At 41.6% G+C, this 26,457-nt stretch overlaps 1 protein-coding gene across 4 annotated transcripts in view; it reads right to left on the reverse strand.

The window, feature by feature from the left end:
- The window catches only part of LOC105475194 (cyclin dependent kinase 7), a 51,097-nt gene that overhangs the window by 21,013 nt on the left and 3,627 nt on the right, over positions 1 to 26,457 (reverse strand). Inside the window, exons 3-7 of one of the 4 annotated variants that reach the window (XM_011730275.3) lie at positions 10,297 to 10,330; positions 7,788 to 7,855; positions 6,934 to 7,002; positions 3,196 to 3,306; positions 1,068 to 1,186 (exon numbers count right to left, since the gene is read on the reverse strand). In XM_011730275.3, the coding sequence (XP_011728577.1) occupies positions 1,068 to 1,186; positions 3,196 to 3,306; positions 6,934 to 7,002; positions 7,788 to 7,855; positions 10,297 to 10,330 (401 nt within the window). Of the gene's footprint in view, positions 1 to 1,067; positions 1,187 to 3,195; positions 3,307 to 6,933; positions 7,003 to 7,787; positions 7,856 to 10,296; positions 10,331 to 26,457 lie in introns of those variants that run through there. The other 3 variants (XM_071098845.1, XM_011730276.3, XM_011730277.3) reach the window with 3 other exon arrangements.

Consider the following 26,457-nt stretch of genomic DNA (forward strand, 5'->3'; position numbering starts at 1 on the left):
AAAATACAAAAAAACTAGCCGGGCGAGGTGGCGGCGCCTGTAGTCCCAGCTACTCCGGAGGCTGAGGCAGGAGAATGGCGGGAACCCGGGAGGCGGAGCTTGCAGTGAGCTGAGATCCGGCCACTGCACTCCAGCATGGGCGGCAGAGCGAGACTCCGTCTCAAAAAAAAAAAAAAAAAAAAACAGAAAGAAAAAATAGAGAATTTGAAAATCTTTGCAGATCCTTAAAAGGGTCTTGGAAATTAACAAAATGCCATTGGGACAAAAATTATAAAATCTATCATTCCTATTTAATGTGATTTTCTGTTTTTACACATCAAAAATACAAATGGAAATATAATTATCAATATGAAAAATTCAAATATCAAGACATTGCTCTGTTGAGAGAATTTTCCTTTACATAGAAGGATACAGAATCAGGACTGATCAACATAATAATAAACATGGGTCCAATAAATCAGATGATTAGGTAGAAGAATAGCCACTGAAATTCTAGATTATCTAACTAAAAGTATAAATTGTTTCCATTTACAAGGTAAATGTCTTAGGATTGAGCTAAACTCTGTCTGAAAAAGGGCTGTGTATTTTTTCATCACGGTAAAGTATACCTAACATAAAAACGGCAGTTTTTTTTTTTGTTTTTTTTTTCTGAGAGGGAGTCTTTCTCTGTCACCCAAGCTGGAGTGCAGTGGCGCAATCTCAGCTCACTGCAACTTCTGCCTCTCAGGTTCAAGCAATTTCCCTGCCTCAGTCTCCTGAGTAGTTAGGGTTACAGACGTGTACCACCATACCACGTCCGGCTAATTTTTTTGTATTTTTAGTAGAGACGGGATTTTACCATATTGGCCAGGCTGGTCTTGAACTCCTGACCTCGTGATCCGCCTGCCTCGGCCTCCCCAAGTGCTGGGATTACAGGCATGAGCCACCACGCCTGGCCAAATGGCAGTATTTTTTAAGAGGATATCTATCAACAATGATTCCTTAACTCTGCCAAGATATTTCAGAGAAGCCAGTTGATGCTCATTTCTGATTAACCTCCTGCACATGTAGCTTTAAGGGATTCTTACCTGGTTACAACCTGATGTGTATAAGCTCTATTGGGGCTCCCAAAAGATTTGGCCAGGCCAAAATCTGCCAGTTTTAGAACTCCATTTTCATCTAGCAACAAGTTGTTTGGTTTCAGATCCTATATGACAGAAGTTTTAAACAAACAAATAAGCAGGGTAGGGGAGAACACTGTAGTGCTACATTTAGTTGGCATAACTTTAAACTTAGCAAAAACGGTAACACCTGAAATCTAAAAAATCAATATTTTTTCCACTGATATAAAATCCCATCAAAGCAAAATTGGATTGGTTATAATATATAATCTTGGTAAGGCACTTAATTTCACCAAGCCTCAATTTACATACTTCGTAGAGTTTCTGTGAGGATTAAATCTGATATTTTCCGTAGTGTAGTATAATAACTGGCTCATAGTAGGCACTCGATAAATGGTTCCTACTATTAATAATAAATAAGAACTTTCATAATATACATTTGTTAATGTATAAGAATGAGGATGACATTCTTCAAAATCTATGCTAAAAAGACATCAGCAATAACCTAAAAAGGATTCCAAACTTACGATACGAGAATTACTAGTTACAAATTATATATTCTTAACTACTTATCTAAATAGCTAGGTAGCTAGCATCTACCTAGCTAAATCATCAGCTTTGTTCTAAAAGCTGAATATTCCCACTATTTCATAAACTGTATTTTGTACCTTGAATTTCAGAGCTACAAGAAACATTACTTTTCTAGTTGTATTTTGGCATTGTATGAGTTAATCCAAGACAATCACTATAACTGTATTTTTTCCCCCACAACATTGTAGCGCAAAGAATACTGAACTTAAAGCCAAAAGACTTATTTTCTTTTTTGTTTTTTTGAGACAGGGTTTCACTCCTGTCACCCAGGCTAGAGTGCAGTGGTGAGGTCTCAGCTCACTGCAACCCCCGCCTCCTGGGCTCAGGTGATTCCCCGACCTCAGCCTCCTGAGCAGCTGGGACTACAGGTGTGCACCACCACACCCACCTAATTTCTGTATGAGTTTTCACTATATTGCCCAGGCTGGTCTAGAACTCCCGGGCTCGAGATATCTGCTTGCCTCGGCCTCCCAAAGTGCTGGGAACACAGAAATGAGTCACTGCGCCTGGGCCAAAACCCATGTTTTAATACTCTGTCTGTTATCAGCAGCTAACCTTGAAAAAAAAAAAAACCATGGCCAGGTCACTTAGCAACTTAGCTCTTTGTCTATTATAAAATGAGGGGGCCGGGGCCGGGGCCGGGGCTGGGCGTGGTGGCTCATGCTTGTAATCCGGCACTTTGGGAGGCCGAGGCAGGCAGATCACGAGGTCATGAGATCAAGACCATCCTGGCTAACACGGTGAAACCCCATCTCTACTAAAAATACAAAAGAAAAAAAAATTGCCAGGCTTGGTGGCGAGCGCCTGTAGTCCCAGCTACTCAGGAGGCTGAGGCAGGAGAATGGTGTGAACCCCAGGAAGTGGAGCTTGCAGTGAGCCGAGATTACGCCACTGCACTCCAGCCTGGGCGACAGAGCAAGACTCCGTCTCAAAAAAAAAAAAAAAAAAGAAAAAAAAAATGAGGGGGCTGGGCACAGTGGCTCACACCTGTAATCCCAGCACTTTGGGAGGCCGAGGCGGGCAGATCATGAGTTCAGGAGATTGAGACCATCCTGCCTAACATAGTGAAACCCCATCACTACTAAAAAAATACAAAAAATTAGCTGGGCATGGTAGTAGGCGCCTGTGGTCCCAGCTACTCGGGAGGCTGAGGCAGGAGAATGGCGTGAATCCAGGAGACGGAGCTTGCAGTGAGCCAAGATGGTGCCACTACACTCCATCCTGGGTGACAGAACAAGATTCCATCTCAAAAAAAAAAAAAAAAAAAAAAAAAAAAAAATGAAGGACTGGATCTCTTCTAGTTCTAAATTTCACATAGTAATATGGAGTCCTCACAGCACCAACTGCTGGAACAACTGAAGAGAACAATATATAGGTAAAAGATGGGATAAAACGGTCAGCTATAAATTCATATTGTTAAACAATTTACATGTTCAGGCCATTATGTACTAAATTGGCTCTATAAAACTTGACTGCTATAAAGAAGCAATATTAAAAACCTTACCCTATGTAGGATCCAATGTTGATGTAAATATTCTAATCCTTGAAGAGTCATCAACATGTAGGCTTTGATGTGTGATGGTGTCAGCACAAGACTATTATCCTTTATTATAACCTGTAAAGCAAGTATACAATATACAGGTACCCTTTATTATTTCAAATAAACTCTACCATATAAAACAATTTATAGACTTAAAATATAAGTATCAATACAGGAGACTCTCAAGAGAGGTTATCTAAGTTTCCTCAGGAAGCACTGTCAGAATCTCCAGAGTTAGATGGGTAGGGAGAGCATTTCTGGTTTGGAAAGAAAGCAGTACTTTGTCCTCTACTGCTTTCGCATGAAAGTAGCAAACACCTGTTGTTTTTGCTTGCATCTTCTAAATGCTTCTAACAATAGCATTTAGTGTTCCTTTGGGAAGCCATCTCTTCTCAGCTTAGTCCACATGGTTAAGGTAGGACTGAGCCAACCTAAGGCCTCCAGAGGTAGGCACATGACCCAGGCATCCCCATTATCACACTGCAGTCTCCTGGCCAAGTGACTGGTTCAGGGATACAAGACAAGTGTGCTAGAATCAAAGAAAAGAAAGCACTTTCATTCCTCAGGTATTATTAAACTCTACAAACATATACCTAGAAGTATCTGGAACACCATATTGAGAACTGTACACATGAAGAAGGCAACAGAGAAGAAAACAGAGCTGAGTTAAAGTGGAAGACTGAGTTTTGATGGCATTATTTGTGAGCTGTGCCTAATGTCAGTTTATTTCTAGATTTATCAGTTAGGAACTAAAAGTTCCCCTTTTCTTTTTTTAAAATCAGATTTAAGGTAAAGCATACCCTTTTTAGTGTATAGTTCCATGCGTTTTGACAAATGCATCCAGTCATGTAACCACCACTATAATCAAAGCATAGTTCCGTAACCTCCCAAAATTCCCTGAGGCCCCTCTGTACTTACTCCTTTCCTTTACCCCAAAGTTCCCATAACCACTGATCTGGTTTCTGGTTCCTTTTGTTTTGCGTTTTCCAGAATATCATATAAATGAAATGATTCAATACATAGTCTTTTTAGCCTGGCTTCTTTCACTTAGCATAACGCATTTCAGATTCATCTATGTTGTTGCAGTTATCAATAGTTTGTTTCTATACCTGAGTAGTATTTCAGTTTGTTTGTACAGTCAGAATGAGGGATGTTTGGATTGTTCCAGTTTTGACAATTATTAATAAAGCCCAACATCTGTGTACCAACTGAATTCTGGCTCTTTTTTTTTTTTTTTTTTTTTTTGAGATGGGAGTCTCACTCTGTCACCTAGGATGGAGTGCAGTGGCACAATTTCGGCTCACTGCAACCTCCACCTCCCAGGTTCAATTGATTCTCCTGCCTCAGCCTCCCAAGTAGCTGGGATTACAGGCACCCGCCACCACGCCCAGCTAATTTTTTTTTTTTTATTTTTAGTACAGATGGGGTTTCGCTATGCTGGACGGGTTGGTCTCAAACTCTTGACCTCTGGTGATCTGCCTGCCTCAGCCTCCCAAAGTGCTGGGATTATAGGTGTGAGCCACTGTGCCCGGCCTCTTTCTTTTAGATAAATACCTAGCAGAGGTATTGCTAGATCACAAGATTATTGATTAGTATTATCAATCACAATATTAGTGATGCTATTATAGATCATAATACTAGTGGTACTGATGCTGGAAGGACCTATCACAATAGGCTATGGACTCAATCACCACCAGTCTGAGCATTTAGTGTGTTCCTATTACTTTCTGATAATGTGTTGTGTGAAATCTTTTTTTGCTTTAATTTGGCTGGTGTGTATTTAATTGTATAAGAAACTGCCAAGCTGTTTCCAAAGTGGCTTTATCATTTCACTGCTTTCGCACCAGCAGTGTATAAGAATTCCAGCTGTTGGGGCTGGGCATGCTGGCTTACGCCTGTAATCCCAGCACTTTGGGAGGCTGAGGCAGGTGGATCATGAGGTGAGGAATTCAAGATCAGCCTGGCCAATATGGTGAAACTCCGTATCTACTAAAAACACAAAAATTATCCAGGCATGGTGGCAGGCACCTGTAATCCCAGCTACTCGGGAGGCTGAGGCAGAAGAATCGCTTGAACCCGGGAGGTGGAGGTGGCAGTGAGCTGAGATCGTGCCACGGCAACAGAGCGAGACTCCGTCCCCCAAAAAAGAAAGAAAGAAAGAAAAAAGAATTCCAGCTGTTCCAGTCATGCGAGGTGGCTCACGCCTGTAATCCCAGCACTTTGGGAGGCTGAGGCAGGCAGATCACCTGAGGTCAGGAGTTCAAGACCAGCCTGGTCAACATGGCGAAACCCTGTCTCTATTAAAAATACAAAAATTATCCAGGCATGGTGGCAGGCACCTGTAACCCCAGCTACTCGGGAGGCTGAGGCAGTTGAATTGCTTGAACCTGGGAGGCAGAGGTTGCAGTGAGTCGAGATCTTACCACTGCACTCCAGCCTGGGTGACAATGAGAGACTCCATCTCAAAAAACAAACAAACAAACAAACAAACAAAAAAACCAACAACAAACTTCCAGCCGTTCCATATCCTTGGATTATTCGATTTTTGAGATTCAACTAATATTAATGAATTTTATATTTTTTAAAAAGAAACTTGCCCAGGTGCAGTGGCCCACACCTGTAATTTTAGCACTTTGGGAAACCAAGGCAGGTGGACTACTTGAGACAGGAGTTTGAGACCAGCCTGGCCAACAAAGTGAAACTCCATCGCTACTAAAAATACAAAAATTAGCTGGGCATGGGGATGGGTGCCTGTAATCCCAGTTACTCGGGAGGCTGAGGCACAAGAATCGCTTGAACCTGGGAGGCAGAGGTTGCAGTGAGTTGAGATCACGCCACTGCACTCCAGCCTGGGTAACAGAGCGAAACTCTGTCTCAAAAACAAAAACCAAAAAACAAAACAAACTTGGCTTTCAAAAGAATGACATTACTCTGGTTACATGGAAATAAGCTTCTTTATTTTTTAATATAATTTTTAAAGTAGAGACAGGATCTCACTATGTGGTCCAGGCTGGTCTTGAACTCCTGGGCTTAAGCAATCCTCTTGCCTTGGCCTCTCAAAGTGCTCAGAGTACAGGCGTGAGTCACTGCACCTGTCCGGAAATAAAATTCTTATACGTTGGCTGGGCATGGTGACTCATGCCTGTAATCCTAGCACTTTGGGAGGCTGAGGAGGGTGGATCACTTGAGGTCAGGAGTTCAAGACCAGCCTGGCCAACATGGTGAAACCCCGTCTCTACTTCAAATATAAAAATTAGCCAGGCATGCTGGCACCTGTAATCCCAGCTACTTGGGAGGCTGAAGTGAGAGAATCACTTGAACCCAGGAGGTGAAGGCTGCAGTGAGCTGAGATCATGCCATTACACTCCAGGATGGAGTAAGACTCCATCTCAAAAAAAAAAAAAAAAAACTTACAGGTCTAATGCTCATTTCTCCAAAAATGACGTCAACTAGCTATGGGAACTTGGAAGGGAGAAAGGCCAATGAAATCCAAATCTTTGTATGTAACACTGGGAATATCACTAAATGATTAGAAGAAAATAACTCAAGAGATCCTTTTGACTTAGAGTATATCCAAATTTCAACAAAATTAAGCTTTTTTTTTCCTTTTACTAGCAGTATCTTCTTAGGTAGAAAACAAGTATTTAGGTTCTTGTTTGATAAACTGGGACAAAGGAATTTCTCCAGGAATCTTAATCTTACCTCTAGATCAGTTTCCATAAAATCAAAGACAAGGCTAATATTAGATTTATGTCCAAAAGCATCAAGGAGCTGCAAAGTAAAAAAATTAAAATGTGATTCACTATTTAATACCTGACAGTATGATAGCAACTGAGGCAATTTTTTAAAATTTAAAAAGCATTTAAACTGTTGGTAATTCCCTATAAAGCTTAAATCATTTGATTAATTTGACATTTTCCTTTTTTGGACAGTACTAAAGGAATTAGTATTTTGAAGCACAAAAATATTAAATTTTACTTAAAAAAAAATACCCAACCTCTTTCCCCAAATATTTGGAGTTATAATTAAGAAATTAACCAGTGAAAACCTCATTCCAGTCTCCAATTTAAAAGAAAAGTCCCAAATGTTATTCTTAAGAACTCCTCTAAATAACAGCGGCTATCATTGAATGAATGAATACATTTTCCATGGCAGGCACTATTCCAGATACATCTGTTCAATTGGCTAGTCTCACAACTACCCTATGGGGCAGGGACTCCGGGGAGTTGTGAGTAAACACACTCAAGGTCTCACACAGGCAGAAAGAAAGGTTTTGAATTCAGGTTCACACTCTCAGCCACTATATGCTAGAGCTCCCTAGACTTCAAAATTATTTCTGACAAAATTAGCCTACATGTCAATATTTCATTTATTTAATCAGTGGTATAGTTTTAAAGACAACGTCTACCAAAACAACTGGGATAGGAAATGTATTTCCTTTAAGCTTCTGTAAGGCTCATCTAGAACAAGTCATCTTGCTGAGCCTTTAATCAACATCCATTATATTAAGAAAAGGCAGAGTCCCAAATCCCAGTAACAGTTTTGATCATACTCACACCAATTATATTTGGATGACTTAGCTCCTGTAATAATTTTATCTCTCTTAAGGCTGTTCTATTTATACCTATATAAAAAGGCAAAGCAAAATGTGAGTAATTCTGAAATCTCAAACCTTAAAAACACATTTTTTTTTTTTTTTTGAGATGGAGTCTCACTCTGTTGTCCAGGCTGGAGGGCAGTGACGTGATCTCAGCTTACTGCAACCTCCACTTCCCGAGTTCAAGCAATTCTCCTGCCTCAGCCTCCTGAGTAGCTGGGATTACAGGCATGCGCCACCACGCCCAGCTAATTTTTGTATTTTTAGTAGAGACAGGGTTTCACCATGTTGGTCAGGCTGGTCTCGAACTCCCGACCTCGTGATCCACCTGCCTTGGCCTCCCAAAGTGCCGGGATTACAGGTGTGAGCCACCGCGCCCAGCCACAAACACGTATTTTTAAAGAAAGGTTAGTCACCTCAGAAAATAGTGAACATTCCACACAAAAATAAGGGCTACTTTGACAATTTTTATGTGAAATCTGTTGTTCTTTTACATTGCTTTATTTTTATTATTAATTTTTTTTGAGATGGGGTTTCACTCTGTCAGCCAGGTTGCAGTGCAGTGGTATGATCTCAGCTCACTGCAGCCTCCACCTCCCAGATTCAAGTGATTCCCCAACCTCAGCCTCCCGAGTAGCTGGGACCACAGGTGCGTGCCTCCACGCCTGGCTAATTTTTTGTACTTTTTTTTTTTTTTTTTTTTTTGAGACGGAGTCTCGCTCTGTCGCCCAGGCTGGAGTGCACTGGCCGGATCTCAGCTCACTGCAAGCTCCGCCTCGCGGGTTTATGCCATTCTCCTGCCTCAGCCTCCCGAGTAGCTGGGACTACAGGCGCCTGCCACTTCGCCCGGCTAAGTTTTTGTATTTTTTTTAGTAGAGACGGGGTTTCACCGTGTCAGCCAGGATGGTCTCGATCTCCTGACCTCGTGATCCGCCCGTCTCGGCCTCCCAAAGTGCTGGGATTACAGGCTTGAGCCACCGCGCCCGGCCAATTTTTTGTACTTTTGTTAGAGACAGGGTTTTGCTATGTTGGCCAGTCTGGTCTCGAACTCCTGAGCTCAGGCGATCTACCCGCCTCACCCTCCCAAAGTGCTGGGATTATAGGCGTGAGCCACCGTACCAGGCCTATATTGCTTTTTTTAAAAAATAGCTTAACAAAGACTATGACAAATGGTGAAAAAAATTTCACTTTATCTATAGGATATCAGGATCTGAAGACCATTAGACTAAGAACATATATAAGTGTGCAGCATATAGATGATAAGCTTCCCTACTCTTGCCCTACAAATGTTAGTGGCATATTGTTTGTGCTAAAAGCAAACTAGTAATAAGACAGTATATATTCCAATACAAATGACAGATTTCAAAATTAAAAATAAGATATAGGCCAGGTGCGGTGGCTCATAATTCCAGCACTTTGGGAAGCCTAGGTGGGCAGATCACTTGAGGCCAGTAGATCGAGACCAGCCTGGCCAACGTGGTGAAACCCCATCTCTACTAAAAATACAAAAAATTGGCTGGGCGTGGTGGCACGCACCTGTAATCCTAGCTACTCAGGAAGCTGAGGCAGGAGAATGGCTTGAACCCGGGAGGCAGAGGTTGCAGTGAGCTGAGATCGCACCACTGCACTCCAGCCTGGGCAACAGAGCATGGCACTGTCTCAAAAATAAATAAATAAAATAAAAATAAGATATAGTATTGGCACTTACACAGACAATGGGTCTCTTTTATAAGAGCTATTTTATGATGACTCCTAATAAATAAGACTTTGGAAGAAAGTTTAATGAAATCCTTTCCCCATATATCTATTCCATAGTTAGCTTTATGTACTTTCATGAAAATGTATCCTGAATTTTCAAATTAGAAACTCAGAAACAGAAAAAACAATGGCTTGTAACATGTAAAACCGTAATGAAGACAGAAAGACAAACTAATTAAGCTTGCTGCCTTCCATTTATGTGGGTGATTTAGAATGTTTTTCTGAACATCCAATTGGTAAAAATCACCAAATACTACTCCTCTATCCTGAGTCTATCTTTACTCTTCGGGGACACTGCAGTAACTATCCAGAACCACTGCTAACTCTTATTAATTAATACTTTGCTAGTTTCTTCAGTGAGAATGAAAACTTTATGCTGGGCATGGTGGCTCAAGCCTGTAATTCCAGCACTTTGGGAGGCCGAGGTGGGAGGATAGCTTGAGGCCAGGAGTTTGAGAGAAGCCTGAGTAACACAGCCAAACCCCATCTCTACAAAAAATAAAACATTAACCACAAGTGGTGGCATATGTTTATAGCCCTAGCTACTCAGGAGGCTGAGGTGGTAGAATTGCTTGAGTACAGAAGCTTGAGGCTGCAGTGAGCTATGATTGTGTCTCTATACTCCAGCCTGGGTGACAGAGCAAGACCCTGTCCTTTTTCAAAAAAAGGATAAAACTTTTCCTATCTGTCAGATTACATGAAATACTTACCATCTTTAGCTTCTGATCTATGTCCAAGTTTGATCTGGTAGAGAGGGAAAAAAAAACCAAATATATTAAAAACGTGTTAAATTATTTAGAATCAACAAATAATATGTAAACATTTCAAATACTTCACCACAGCAAAAACACAATTAGCAACCGATATGTACCTAGCAGGCAAAAAGAGAGTAGGAATCATGATCGGAAAGACAAAATTAACAATATAAGAATCAAACACCTACCCTTGTCCCTTAAGTTTCCGAACTACACATTCAAATAATAAAATTAAGAATTACCTTTTCAAGGTTCAATGTGAACGAAATAACTAAGGGTACCCTGATTAAAAATAAATATGTACTTCAAGTTAGCCTACTTGGAGGGAAAGATACAGAAAATAACATGCTGTATAGTTGGTAATAAGTCCAATAATATGCTCTTAGACACTACATTTTTCTTTCTTTTTTTTGTTTTTGAGATGGAGTCTCGCTCTGTTGCCCAGGCTGGAGTGCAGTGGCCAGATCTCAGCTCACTGCAAGCTCCGCCTCCCGGGTTCACGCCATTCTCCTGCCTCAGCCTCCCGAGTAGCTGGGACTACAGGCGCCCGCCACCTCGGCCGGCTAGTTTTTTTTTTGTATTTTTTAGTAGAGACGGGGTTTCACCGTGTTAGCCAGGATGGTCTCGATCTCCTGACCTTGTGATCCGCCCGTCTCGGCCTCCCAAAGTGCTGGAATTACAGGCTTGAGCCACCGTGCCCGGCCTAGACACCACATTTTTCAAAAAGCAAAATTACAAATTGTGATGGTTAAAATGTTGTTACTCTGAATAAACATAACAACTTACATTAACAGGTTTAGTCTTACACAAAATAAATTACCTGAGTAAAGAACATTTTTTAAAAAAAATGTTCTGTTTTTAAAAAAAAAAATGTCAGCAATCAATAAAAGACTGGCGGGGCATGGTGGCTCACACTTGTAAATTGCAACACTTTGATGGGCCAAGGTGGAAGGATCACTTGATCCCAGGAGTTTAAGACCAGCCTGGGCAACATAGCAAGACCTTGTGACTAATAAACATTTTTAAAAATTAGCCAGGAGTGGTGGCACACACCTATAGTCCCAAGTACTCAGGAGACTGAGGCAGGCTACAGTGAGCCATGATCACACTGCTGTACTCCAGCCTAGGCAACAGAGAGAGACTGTCTCAAACAAACAAACAAACAAACAAACATACAGGTGGCTCATGTCTGTAATCCCAGTATTTTGGGAGGCCTGGGTAGGAGGATCGCTTGAGTACAGGAGTTAAAGATCAGTCTGGGCAACAAAGCAAGACTCTGTCACTACAGAAAAATTTAAAAAGTTATTGGGGCACGGTGGCATGTGCCTTTAGTCCCATCTACTTGGGAGGCTGAAGGAGGAGGACTGCTTGAGCCCAGGAGTTCGAGGCTGCAGTGAGCTATATTTGCATCACTGCACTCCAGTCTGGGCAACAGAACAGGAGATCCTACTTCTAACAAACAAAAAAACAACACAGAATTTCTTATTTAAAGTAGTCCATTTAGGATTCATGATTTGCTCACTATAGAGCCCCTGAGCCCTGAATAATCAGCAGTGGTAACCAGGGCCTCACCATGGGCCTCAGGTGAAACTGTGAGACATATTGGCTTCAGGTATGACACAGCATATTCACAGCTGTAGTGGCTACCAGGAGAGACTACTGTTTGAGAAAAGGAGAGGGAAGAGTAAAGGGAATTCTGTCTTGCAGCTTAGGGACCAGCTTGGTTGCACTGGGGAAGAGTACCAGGTGGGCTATTGGGGTCCATGAATCCAGGCCTTGGCTCTTGGATGGCATTTCTGGACCTACCCCTGGAACAGAGGGGAACCCACTACCCTGAAGGTGAGTCCCAGGCCTGGCAGCATGCAGCGTAAGCTGACTGAGGAGCCCTGGGCCTTAAGTGAACATTGGTGGTACCCTGGCAATACTCCCTCCCCCATGGTCCTGTGGTGCTGGTGGACACAGGAGCAACTCCTCCACCTGAGGAAAGGGGAAGAAAGAATGGTAATACAGAGTCTGGTAATACAGAGAATTCTGGACCTTATCCAAGACCACCAAGATGGTACCTCTATGAGTGTAGAAAAACTACAGCATTACTGGGTTTGGGGTACCCGCTAATGCAGATATGGTTACAGTGACCAATGACATAGATCGCAACACTCTATTCCCTTTGAATACTTGGAATGCCTTCCAATAAGAATGGTACAAACAAGTCCAGACTGTGAAGACTATAATAAATACCTGACTCTTCAACGTACAGATGGCAATGAACACTCACAAGCATTAAGGCCATCCAGGAATACATACCCTCACCAAATGAACTAAATTAGGCACTAGGGGTCAATCCTGCAGAGAAAGATATGTGACCTTTCAGTTAGAGAATTCAAAATAGCTGTTTTCAGAAAACTGAAAGAAATTCAAGATAACACAGAGAAGGAATTCAGAATCCTATCAGGTAAGTTCAACAAATACTTGAAATAATTAAAAAGAATTAAGCAGAAATTCTGGAGTGGAAAGATGCAACTGACATACTCAAGAATGCATCAGTCTTTGTTTTTTGGAGACAGAGTTTCGCTCTTGTTGCCCAGGCTAGAGTGCAATGGCACAATCTCAGCTCATTGCAACCTCTGCCTCCTGAGTTCAAGCAATTCTCCTGCCTAACCCTCCCAAGTAGCTGGAATTACAGGCATGCACCACCACACCCAGCTAATTGTGTATTTTTAGTAGAGACGAGGCTTCACCATGTTCAAGCTGGTCTCGAACTCCTGACCTAAAGTGATCCACCCGCCTCAGCCTCCCAAAGTGCTGGGATTACTGGTGTCAGCCACCATGCCCAACCCTTTTTTTTCCCTTTTTTGAAACACAGTCTTGTTCTGTCACTCTGTCACCCAAGCTGGAGTGCAGTGGTGCAATCTCGGCTCACTGCAACCTCCGTCTCCCAGGCTAAAGCCATCCTCTCCCCTCAGACCCCCCAAGAAGCTGGGACCACAGGCACAAACCACCATGTCAAGCTAATTTTTCTATATTCTGTAGAGATGGGGTTTCATGATGTCGCCCAGCTGGTCTCAGACTCCTGAGCTCAAGTGATCCACCCACCTCGGCCTCCCAAAGTGCTGGGATTACATGCATGAGCTACTGTGTCCAGCCGCATCAGCCTTTTAATAGCAGAACTGATAAAGCAGAAGGCAGAATTAATGAGCTTGAAAACAGGATATTTAAAAACAGAGGAGACAAAAGAAAAAAAAAAAAAAGAAATGAGGCATGCCTACAAGATCTAGAAGACAGGCTCAAAAGGGCAAATCTAAGCGTTTTTGGCCTTAAAAAGGAGGTAGAGAGGAGAGGCAAGGTAGAAAGTTAATTCAAAGGGATAACAGGAAACTTCCGAGACGCAGAAATAGGTACCAATATTCAAGTACAAGAAAGTTATGGAACATAGGGCTCGGGATGGTGGCTCACGCCAGTAATCCCAGCTACTCAGGAGGCTAAGGCAGGAGAATTGCTTGAACCTGGGAGACAGAGGTTGCAGTGAGCCAAGACTGTGCCACTGCATTCCAGCCTGGGCAAGAAAAATGAGACTCCATCTCCAAAAAAAAAAAAAAAAGTTGCAGAATACCAACCAGGTTTAACCCAAAGAAGATTACCTCAACACATTTAATAATCAAACTCTCAAAGTCAAGGAATAAGAAAGGATCCTAGGCCAGGCACTGTGGCTCACGCCTGTAATTGAGCACTTTGGGAGGCTGAGGAGGATGGGTCACTTGAGGTCAAGAAGTCGAGACCAGCCTGACCAACATGGAGAAACCCTGTCTCTACCAAAAATACAAAATTAGCCGGGCATGGTGGCACATGCCTGTAATCCCAGCTACTCGGGAAGGCTGAGGCAGGACAATCGCTTGAACCCGGGAGGAGGAGGTTGTGGTGAGCCAAGATCGCACCATTGCACTCCAGCCTGGGCAACAAGAGCGAAACTCCGTCTCAAAAAAAAAGAAAAAGAAAGAATCCTAAAAGCAGCAAGAAGAGAAAAGAAACAAATAACATATAATGGAGCCCCCAATATGTCTGGCAGCGGACTTTTCAATAGAAACTTTACAGGATAGAAGAGAGTGTCAGAATATATTTGAAGTGCTGAAAGAAAGTAACTTTCAACCTAGAATAGCATATTCAGCAAAAATATCCTTCAAACAGGAAGGAGAAATAAAGACTTTCAAGATGGATTAGAGACTTAAATGTTAGACCTAATATCATAAAAATCCTAGAGGAAAACCTAGGTAGTACCATTCAGGACATAGGCATGGGCAAAGACTTCATGTCTAAAACACCAAAAGCAACGGCAGCAAAAGCCAAAATTGACAAATGGGATCTAATTAAACTAAAGAGCTTCTGCACAGCAAAAGAAACTACCATCAGAGTGAACAGGCAACCTACAGAATGGTAGAAAATTTTTGCAATCTACTCATCTGACAAAGGGCTAATATCCAGAACCTACAAAGAACTCAAACAAATTTACAAGAAAAAAACAAACAACCCCATCAAAAAGTGGGCAAAGGATATGAACAGACATTTCTCAAAAGAAGACATTCATACAGCCAACAGACACATGAAAAAATGCTCATCATCACTGGCCATCAGAGAAATGCAAATCAAAACCACAATGAGATACCATCTCACACCAGTTAGAATGGCGATCATTAAAAAGTCAGGAAACAACAGGTGCTGGCGAGGATGTGGAGAAATAGGAACACTTTTACACTGTTGGTGGGATTGTAAACTAGTTCAACCATTATGGAAAACAGTATGGCGATTCCTCAAGGATCTAGAACTAGATGTACCATATGACCCAGCCATCCCATTACTGGGTATATACCCAAAGGATTATAAATTATGCTGCTGGCCAGGCGCGGTGGCTCAAGCCTGTAATCCCAGCACTTTGGGAGGCCGAGACGGGCGGATCACGAGGTCAGGAGATCGAGACCATCCTGGCTAACACAGTGAAACCCCGTCTCTACTAAAAAAATACAAAAAACTAGCCGGGCGAGGTGGCGGGCGCCTGTAGTCCCAGCTACTCGGGAGGCTGAGGCAGGAGAATGGCGTGAACCCGGGAGGCGGAGCTTGCAGTGAGCTGAGATCCGGTCACTGCACTCCAGCCTGGGCGACAGAGCGAGACTCCGTCTCAAAACAAAAACAAACAAACAAACAAACAAAAAAAAAATAAAAATAAAAATAAATAAATTATGCTGCTATAAAGACACATGCACACGTATGTTTATTGCGGCACTATTCACAATAGCAAAGACTTGGAATCAACCCAAATGTCCATCAGTGACAGATTGGATTAAGAAAATGTGGCACATATACCCCATGGAATACTATGCAGCCATAAAAAACGATGAGTTTGTGTCCTTTGTAGGGACATGGATGCAGCTGGAAACCATCATTCTTAGCAAACTATCACAAGAACAGAAAACCAAACACCGCATGTTCTCACTCATAGGTGGGAACTGAACAATGAGATCACTTGGACTCAGGAAGGGGAACATCACACACCGGGGCCTATCATGGGGAGAGGGGAGGGGGGAGGGGGGAGGGGGGAGGGGGGAGGGGGGAGGGGGGAGGGGGGAGGGGGGAGGGATTGCATTGGGAGTTATACCTGATGTAAATGACGAGTTGATGGGTGCAGCACACCAACAAGGCACAAGTATACATATGTAACAAACCTGCACGTTATGCACATGTACCCTACAACTTAAAGTATAATAATAAATAAATTTTTAAAAAAAGGAAATAATTACAATTTAAATGATTTATAAGAAATAAAAAAAAAAAAAGACTTTCCCAGACAAACAAAAGCTGAGGAATTTCATAAACACCAGACCTGTCCTACAAGAAATGCTAAAGGGAGTTCTTCAATCAGAAAGAAAAGATGTTAATGAGCAATATGAAATCATCTAAAGGTACAAAACTCACTGGTAATAGTAAGTACACAGAAAACCACATAATATTATAACACTGTAATTGCGGTATGTAAACTACTCATATCCAGCAGAAAGATAAAAACATGAAACAATCAAAAACAATAACAATTGTTCAAGACATAGTACAACAAAGTGGGGAGACAAAGTTAAAATGTAGAGTTTTTATTAGTTTTATTTTTGCTTGTTGGTTTATGTAATCAGTGTTGTCATCAGTTTAAAATAATGGGTTATATTATTTGCAAACCTGATGTAACCTCGAATCTAAAAACATACAATAGATACACAAAAAATAAAAATTAAGAAATTAAAACGTGCCACCAGAGAAAATCACCTTTACTACTAGCAAGACAGGAAGGAAGGAAAGAAGGAAGAAAAGACCATAAAACAACCAGAAAACAAATAACAAAATGGTAGGAATAAAAGTTCTTACTTATCAATAATATCACTGAATATAATGGGCTAAATCAAAAGGCACAGAGTGACTGAATGGATTAAAAAAAAAAAAAAAAAGGAAGAAGCCCCAATGATCTGTTGCCTACAAGAAACACTTTAACTATAAAGACACACACAGACTGAAAATAAAGAGATGGAAAAAGATATTCACTGCCAATGGAAACCAAAACAGAACAGGAGTAGTTATATTAAATAAAACACATTTCAAGCAAAAACTATAAAATGAGACAAAGTCACTATATAATGATAAAGGTGTCAATTCAGTAAGAGGATATAAAAATTGAATATATGCATCCAACAATGCGGCACTCAGATATATAAAATATTTTTAGCATCAAAGAGAGAGGCAAACCCCATATAATAATAGCTGGAGGCTTCAACACTCCACTTTCACTACTGGACAGATCAATGCAGAAAATCAACAAAGACACACTGGACTTAATCCACACCACAGACCACATGGACCTAGTAGATATTTATAGAGAATGTCATCCAATGGTTGCAGATTAAACATTCTTCTCCTCAGCAAATGAATGATTCTCAAGGACAGACCATATGTTAGGCCACAAAACAAATCTTAAAACATTGCAAAAAACCGAAATCTGATTCAAGTATCTTTTCTGACCACACTGGGATAAAACCAGAAATCAATAACAAGAGGAATTTTAGAAACTATGTAGTACATGAAAATTAAGCAATACACTCCTGAATGACCAGTGGGTCAATGAATAGATGAAGAAGAAAATTGAAAAATTTCTTGAAAGAAATGATAATGGAAACACAACATACCAAAACCTTGGGATACAGGGAAAGCAGTACTCAGAGGAAAGTTTATAGTTACAACTGCCTACATGAAAAAAAAAAAAAACAAACTTTCAAATAAACAATGATGCATCTCAAAGAACTAAAAAAGCAAGAGCAAACCAATCCCAAAGTTAGAAGACAATAATAAAAATCTTAGCAGAAATAAATGAAATTGAAACAAAAAAATATACAAAAGATCAACAAAATAACAAGTTGGTGTTTTGAAAAGACCATCAAAATTGGACACATGTTCTTCAAGTTGTCCACTTGGATCTCTCCCAAGTGCACTTTTGTTTCTTTCTACTTAAAGCTTTTTAATAAACTTCCGGCCGACGCAGTGGCTCACACCTGTAACCCCAGCACTTTGGGAGGCCAAGGCAGGGAGATAACGAGGTCAGGAGTTCGAGACCATCCTGGCCAACATGGTGAAACCCCATCTCTACTAAAAATACAAAAGTTAGCCAGGCCTGGTGGTGCGCGCCTGTAATCCCAGCTACTCAGGAGGCTGAGGCAGGAGACTCACTTGAACCTGGGAGGTGGAGTTTGCAGTGAGCCGAGATCACGCCACTGCACTACACCCTAGCATCAGAGTGAGACTCCATCTCAAAAAATAAACAAACTTGCACTCCTGCTCTAGGAAAAACAAAAATCTCTCCTGCCACCACAAGAAGAGGTGCCTTGCTTCCACCATGATTTGAGTATGGATTTTTGGTACATGCTAGGCAGAAAATGCCTGCATGACCAGTTCCAATAAAAATCCTGACCACTAAAAACCTTACCCAACCTTTAGACTAAAAGAAAAGGAGAGAAGATGCAAATAAATAAAATCAGACGTGAAGAAAGGGGGCATTACAACCAATACCGCAGAAATCCAAAGGATCATTAGTGGCTACTATGAGTAACTATACACCAAGAAACTGGAAAACCTAGAAGAAATAGATACATTCCTAGACACATACAACTTACCAAGATTGAACCATGAAGAAATTGAAAACCTAAACAGGCCATTAACAGTAATAAGATTGACGCCATAATAAAAAATCTCCCAGCAAAAAGCCCAAGACCTGATGGCTTCAATGCTAAATTTTACCGAACATTTGAAGAAGGGCTAGGCTGGGCACAGTGGTTATTCCAGCACTTTGGGAGGACGAGGCAGGCAGATCACTTGAGGTCAGGAGTTCGAGACCAGCCTGGGCAACATGGTGAAACCCCATCTCTACTAAAAATATAAAAAGTAGCCAGGCGTGGTGGTGCATGCCTGTAATCCCAGCAACTTGGGAGGCTGAGGCAGGAGAATCACTTGAACCCAGGAGGTGGAGGTTGCAATGAGCTGAGATCACGCCACTGCACTCCAGGTCTGGGTGGGCAATAGAGAGAGACAAAAAAAAAAAGAGAAGAGGGTAGGGGAGGGGAGGGGAAGGAGAGGGGAAGGGAAAAGGGAAGGGGAGGGGGAGGAGGGGAGGGGGCTAATACCAATACTACTCAAACTATTCCAAAAAGCAGAATAGAAGTAAATACTTCCAAACTCATTCTATGGGGCCAGTATTACCCTGATACCAAAATCAGACAAAGACACATCAAAATAAGAAAACTACAGGCCAATATCCCTGATGTACATTGATGTAAAAATCCTCAAAAAAATACTAGCAAACTGAATTCAACAATACATAAAAACATCATTCATCATGACCAAGTGGGATTTATCCTGGGGATGCAAGGATGGTTCAACACATGCTAATCAATCAAAGTGATATATCATATCAACAAATGAAGGACAGAAACTATATAATCATTTCAACTGATGCTGAAAAAGCATTTGATAAAATCCAACATCACTTCATGATAAAAACTCTTAAAAAACTGGGTATAGAAAGAACATACCTCAACATAATAAAAGCTGTATACTACAGACCCACAGCCAGTATACTGAATGGGGGAAAACTGATTTCCTTTAAGAGCTGAAGCACACCAAGGATGCCCACTTTCACCACTGTTATTCAATATAGCACTGGAAGTCCTAGCTAGAGCAAGCAGACAAGAGAAAGAAATAATGGGCATTCAAATTGGAAAGGAAGAAGTCAAATTCTTCTTGTTTGCAGACGATATGATCTTATATTTGGGAAAACCTAAAGACTCCACCAAAAAATGACTAGAACTGATAATTCACAAAAGTTGCAGCATACAAAAATCAACACACAAAAATCAATAACCCTGCTATATGCCCACAGTGAACAATCTGAAAAAGAAATCAAGAAAGTAATTCCCTTCACAACAGCTACAAATAAAATTAAATATCTAGGAATTAACCAAATTAAGTGAAAGTTCTCTAAAATAAAAACTATTGGCCAGGTGCGGTGGCTCTCACCTGTAATCCCAGCACTTTGGGAGGCCAAAGCGGGTGGATCATGAGGTCAGGAGTTTGAAACTAGTCTGGCCAACATAGTGAAACCCTGTCTCTACTAAAAATACAAAAAATTAGCTGGGTGTGGTGGAGGGTGCCTGTAATCCCATCTACTCAGGAGGCTGAAGCAGGAGAATGGCGTGAACCCGGGGGGCGGAGGTTGCAGTGAGCTGAGATCACACCATTGCACTATAGCCTAGGCAACAGTGTGAGACTCTGTCGCGGGAAAACAAAACAAAACAAAACAAAAAACCATCATTGGTGAAAGACACTGAAGACAACACAACAAAAAAATGGAGAGATAATTCATATTCATGGATTGGAAGAATCAATATTGTTAAAATGCCCATACAACCTAAAGCAATCTACAGATTCAATGTAATGTCTATCAATATACCAATGACATTCCTCATGGAAATAGGAAAAACAATCCTAAAATTTGTGTAGAACGACAAAGACCCAGAATAGCCAAAGTTATCCTAAGAAAAAAGAACAAAAGGGAGGAATCGCATTACCCGACTTCATACAACAAAGCTATAATAACCAAAACAGCATGATATTGGCATAAAAACACACACACAGACCAGTGGAACAGAATAGAGAACCCAGAAAAAAATCCATACATCTACAGCAAACTCATTTTCAACAATGGTGCCAACAACATACAATGAGGCAAAGACATTTTCTTCAATAAATGGTGCTGTGCCTTAAGCAGAGGTTAGGTTTGCTGTACAGATTTAAGTTGATGCCTTCTGCATTAATAGTCTCTAGAGATTTAGTCTTTCTTCTCTTCCTGGTGCAGAGGAGATGCCCTGTCAAAGAGATACTCCTTTATAAACGTACAATTCCCTTAAAAAAGGGCAGCTTTTCAGATCTACTCCTGTATCTGCAGTTTCTCAGGATAACCAGCTCACAATAATCAACATGCCAAAGAGGCATATTTTTGAAACCACCTTTGCAAAAATTACAACAGTGAGCAAAACCTGACATAGGTGACTCCATCTTTGCTTTTTTTTTTTTTTTTTTGAGACAGAGTTTTTGCTCTTGTTGCCCAGGCTGGAGTGCAAAGGTGCAAGCTCAGCTTACCGCAACCTCCGCCTCCTGGGTTCAAGCAATTCTCCTGCCTCAGCCTCCCGAGTAGCTGGAATTACAGGCATGCGCCACCATGCCAGGCTAATTTTGTATTTTTAGTAGAGATGGGGTTTCTCCATGTTGGTCAAGCTGGTCTGGAACTCCCGACCTCAGGTGATCCACCTGCCTCAGCCTCCCAAAGTGCTGGGATTACAGATGTGAGCCACTGCGCCTGGCCCTATCTTTGCTTTTAACCTCACAAGCTTTTTGCTCATTCCTGAGTGTTGGCAATGCTAACTATGGGAGAAATTCAGGGTAGAGTTTAACTGTGAAACAAAGATGATAACAGTCCTTTCCCAAAATTAACCCACTCCTTGCTCAGAGACTAAAAGCATCTTTGTAAAATTACACGAGGTTAAAATTATTGTTTAGGAGTTATGTAGCCAAAGGTAACAAGAATTTTGTAACCTCCACAATTGCTCCTATAGATAACATCACTACCGTAAAACATAAAACTGGTAGTTGGGGTATCTTTCAGACCTTGCATTTTGATGGACCAATTGGTGCCACTTGGACCAGGAGCCCGTATGAAGAAACTGACTCAACCGGTTCTGTGACCCCTACTCAGGAACTGAGTCAGCGCAAGAAGACAGGGCAACTCCCTACGATTTTATCCAAGACCCAACCAATCAGCATTCCCCATTCCCTAGCCCACTGCCTACCCAAACTACCCTTGAAAAACCCTCGCCTCCGAATTCTCAGGGAGGCAGATTTGAGAATTATCTACTGTCTTCCTCACTTGGTTGGCACTGTGACAATTAAACTCTTTCTTTGCTGCAAACAAAATAAATAAGTGGTGCTGGGAAAACTGGATATCCATATGCAGAAGAATGAAACTAGACCCGTATCAATCATCATATACAAAAATCAAATCAAAATGGATTAAAGACTTAAATTGAAGACTTCAAACTATGAAATTACTAAAAGAAAACACTGGAAAGCCTCTCCAGGACATTGAACTGGACAGAGTTCTTGAGTAATACCCCACAAGCACAGGCAACCAATGCAAAAGTGGACAAATGGGATCACATCAAGTTAAGATGCTTCTGGAGAAAAAAGGAAACAACACAGTAAAGAGAAAACCCACAGAATGACAGAAAATATTTGCAAACTATCCATCTGATAAGGGATTAATATCCAGAATATATAAGGAGCTCAAACAACTCTATATGAAAAAAATCTGATAATCCAATTTAAAAATGGGCAAAAGATCTGAATAGATATTTCTCAAAAGAAGACATACAGATGGCAAACAGCATATGAAAAGGTGGTCAACATCACTGACCATCAGAAAAACGCAAATGAAAACTACAATGAGGGCTGGGGCTGCTGGCTCATGTCTGTAATCCCGGCACTTTGGGAGGCTGAGGCGGGTGGATCACGTGGTCAGGAGTTCGAGACCAGCCTGGCCAACATGGTGAAACCACGTCTCCACTAAAAACACAAAAATTAGCTGGGTGTGGTGGTGTGGTGCGCACCTGTAACCCCAGCTACTCAGGAGGCTGAGGCAGGAGAATTGCTTGAACCCAGGAGGCGGAGGTTGCAGTAAGCCGAGATTGTGCCACTGAACTCCAGCCTGGGTGACAGAATGAGACTGTCTCAAAAACAAAAACAACAAAACAGGCCGGGCGCGGTGGCTCAAGCCTGTAATCCCAGCACTTTGGGAGGCCGAGATGGGCGGATCACGAGGTCAGGAGATCGAGACCATCCTGGCTAACACGGTGAAACCCCGTCTCTACTAAAAATACAAGAAAATTAGCCGGGCGAGGTGGCGGGCGCCTGTAGTCCCAGCTACTCGGGAGGCTGAGGCAGGAGAATGGCGTGAACCCGGGAGGCGGAGCTTGCAGTGAGCTGAGATCGCGCCACTGCACTCCAGCCTGGGGCACAGAGCGAGACTCCGTCTCAAAAAACAAACAAACAAACAAAAAAAAACCAACAAAACCTACAATGAGAGATCATCTCACCTAAGTTTAAATGGCTTTTATCCAAAAGATAAGGATGAATCCTGGTGAGGATGTGGAGAAAAGGGAACCCTAGGTACACTGTTGGTGGGAATGTAAATTAGTGTAACTGCTACGGAGGACAGTTTAGATGTTCCTCAAAAAACTAAAAATAGAGCTATCATATGATCCAGCAATTCCATTACTATGTATATATGCCAACGGATTCAGTATGTCCAAGAGATATCTTAACTCCCATGTTTATTGCAGCACTATTCACAATAGCCAAGATTTAGAGGCAATCTATGCGTCTGTCAAACAAATGAATGAATAAAGAAAATGTGGTACATGCACACAAGGAGTACTACTCAAAAATAAAAAAGAGGCCAGGCACTGTGGCTCACATCTGTAATCCAAGCACTCTTGGAGGCCAAGGCGGGCAGATCACTTGGGGTCAGGAGATACAGACCATCCTGGCCAACATGGTGAAACCCTGTCTCTACTAAAAATACAAAAAATTAGCTGGGCATGGTGGCACGTGTCTGTAATCCCAGCTACTTGGAAGGCTAAGGCAGGAGAATTGCTTGAACCTGGGAGGCAGAGGTTGCAGAGAGCCAAGATTGCACCATTGCACTCCAGCCTGGCAACAGAGGGCGACTCCGTCTCAAACAAAAAAAAAAAAAAGAAAGAAAAGGAAGGAGCTAAGAACAGTTGATTTTAAAATTCTTACATTTTCCACACATAATAAAAAATAGAGTAATTTCATAAAACCCTCTACTCCATTACCCAGATTCAACAGTGACCAATATTTTGCCACACTTACTTCATCCAACCTCTCCTTTTTGTTGGCTAAAGTATTTTAAAACCCCAGACTTCATGTCATTTCACTCCAATATACTTAGGTAAGCATCTCTAAAATACGGACATTCTTACATAACTATGCCATTTTGACATCTAACAAAATTAACAATAATGCTACAGTAGCATCTAATATCTAGTTCCTATTCAAATTTTCCTGATTCAGATTTCCCAATTGTCTCATAGAGTAGCCAAAACAATTCTGAAGAAGAAAAACGAGGTGTATGGGAGTTAACAGATTTCAAGACTTTTTAAAGACACTGTAGTATTTCAGCAGCAATGGGAAAAACAAAGCAAAACAAAAAATAAACCCACCACTGGAACAGAATAGTGTGCCCAGAAATTGGACCCAAGTTCCGACACTGGAACTTGGTATGGCAAGGGTATGGGGAATTTGGCATTACAACTCATTGGGAAAATGACAGACTATTAATAGTATTGGGACAATTGGAGAAAAAATACTCAATCTTAGCCAGGCACAGTGGCTCATGCCTGTAATCCAAGCACTTTGGGGGCTGAGGCAGGAGGATGGCTTGAGGCCAGGAATTCAAGACCAGCCTGGCCAACACAGAGAGACCCTGTCTCTATTGGAAAAAAAAAAAAAAAAAAAAAGAGAAAAAATACTGGATCCTCATATCATACAACAAAGAAAAAACTTGTTGGTGAAATAAAGATCTAAGTATTAAAATCAATATTTTAAAAATTTTAGAAGAAAATACAGGAAAATTCTTTGTAATCCAGAAACAGGAAAGCACATAAAAAGGAAGCCTTTGAAGGCTTGAAAAAAATTAACAAATTCAATCATATTAAAATTTTAGGCCAGGCGCGGTGGCTCAAGCCTGTAATCCCAGCACTTTGGGAGGCCGAGACGGGCGGATCACGAGGTCAGGAGATCGAGACCATCCTGGCTGACACTGTGAAACCCCGTCTCTACTAAAAACTACAAAAAACTAGCCGGGCGAGGTGGCGGGCGCCTGTAGTCCCAGCTACTCGGGAGGCTGAGGCAGGAGAATGGCGTGAACCCGGGAGGCGGAGCTTGCAGTGAGCTGAGATCCGGCCACTGCACTCCAGCCTGGGTGGCAGAGCGAGACTCCGTCTCAAAAAAAAAAAAAAAAAATTTTAACTTTCAGTACCTCAAAGATACCATAAATAAACTAAAAGTCTTGCCAAAGACTGGGAGATGATATATAAAGAATTCTGGCTGCTTGCTGTGGCTCACACCTGTAATCCCAGTTCTTTGGGAGGCTGATGCTGGAGGATTGGTTAAGGCCAGGAGTTTGACAAAAGCCTGGATAACAAAGTGAAACCCTGTCTTTATTAAAAAAAAAAACCGGCCGGGCACGGTGGCTCAAGCCTGTAATCCCAGCACTTTGGGAGGCCGAGACGGGCGGATCACGAGGTCAGGAGATCGAGACCATCCTGGCTAACACAGTGAAACCCCGTCTCTACTAAAAAATACAAAAAACTAGTCGGGCGAGGTGGCGGGCGCCTGTAGTCCCAGCTACTCGGGAGGCTGAGGCAGGAGAATGGCGGGAACCCGGGAGGCGGAGCTTGCAGTGAGCTGAGATCCGGCCACTGCACTCCAGCCTGGGCGACAGAGCGAGACTCCGTCTCCAAAAAAATAAATAAATAAATAAATAAATAAATAAAAAACCAAAAAGTATGAATAAGAATAAGTCCAATAAATCAATAGGACAAAAAAAAGTAAGTAATCCAACAGAAAAACAGGAGAAAATCTAAGAAGCCAGTAAGTGTAAGAAAAGATGATGAACTTTACCAGTAATCAGAAAAATGTTAATTCGAACATAAGTACATATCATTTTCAATCTATGTAACTGACAAATGTTTTAAAGTCTGACAATGCAAATGATGTTGAGAATGTGGTGGGACAGTGAACTGGTCCAATCATTCTGGAGAACAATTTGACCATATCTGGTGAAGATGATGGTTGTGATACTCTGAAGCAACAATTCATAATTTGTTTCAATTACAGATACATTCTCTAGAGAAACTCAAACCTGCATACAAGATGACTCACAGATGACTACCCAGAGAAGGAATGTATTAGAGGAAAACATTAAAAAGCAGCCTAAATGTTTATCAACGGGAGTTTGGATAGAAAATTTCAGTGTAGACATATAATGGAAACTAATACTCAATGAGTATGAATCAATTGGTCTACATGTATCATATGATACAGAGGATTTCGGAAATAATGTTGACTCAGAATAACAAGTTGCAGGCTGGGTGTGGTGGCTCACGCCTGTAATCCCAGAACTTTGGGAGGCCAAGGTGGGCGGATCACCTGAGGTCAGCAGTTGAGAGGCTGTGGCAGGAGATCTGCTTGAGCCTGGGAGGTGGAGGTTGCAGTGAGCCAAGATCACGCTACTGCATTCCAGCCTGTGTGACAGAGCAGGACCCCATCTCAAAAACTAAATAAATAAAAATAAAAATAAATAACAAAGTGCAGAAGAATATACCAAATATACATATATAGCTTAAAGTATGCAATACTGGCTGAGTACAGTGGCTCACACCTGTAATCTCAGCACTCTGGGAG

Source organism: Macaca nemestrina, chromosome 6 (genome assembly GCF_043159975.1).
Source record: "Macaca nemestrina isolate mMacNem1 chromosome 6, mMacNem.hap1, whole genome shotgun sequence".
Lineage (NCBI taxonomy): Eukaryota > Metazoa > Chordata > Mammalia > Primates > Cercopithecidae > Macaca > Macaca nemestrina.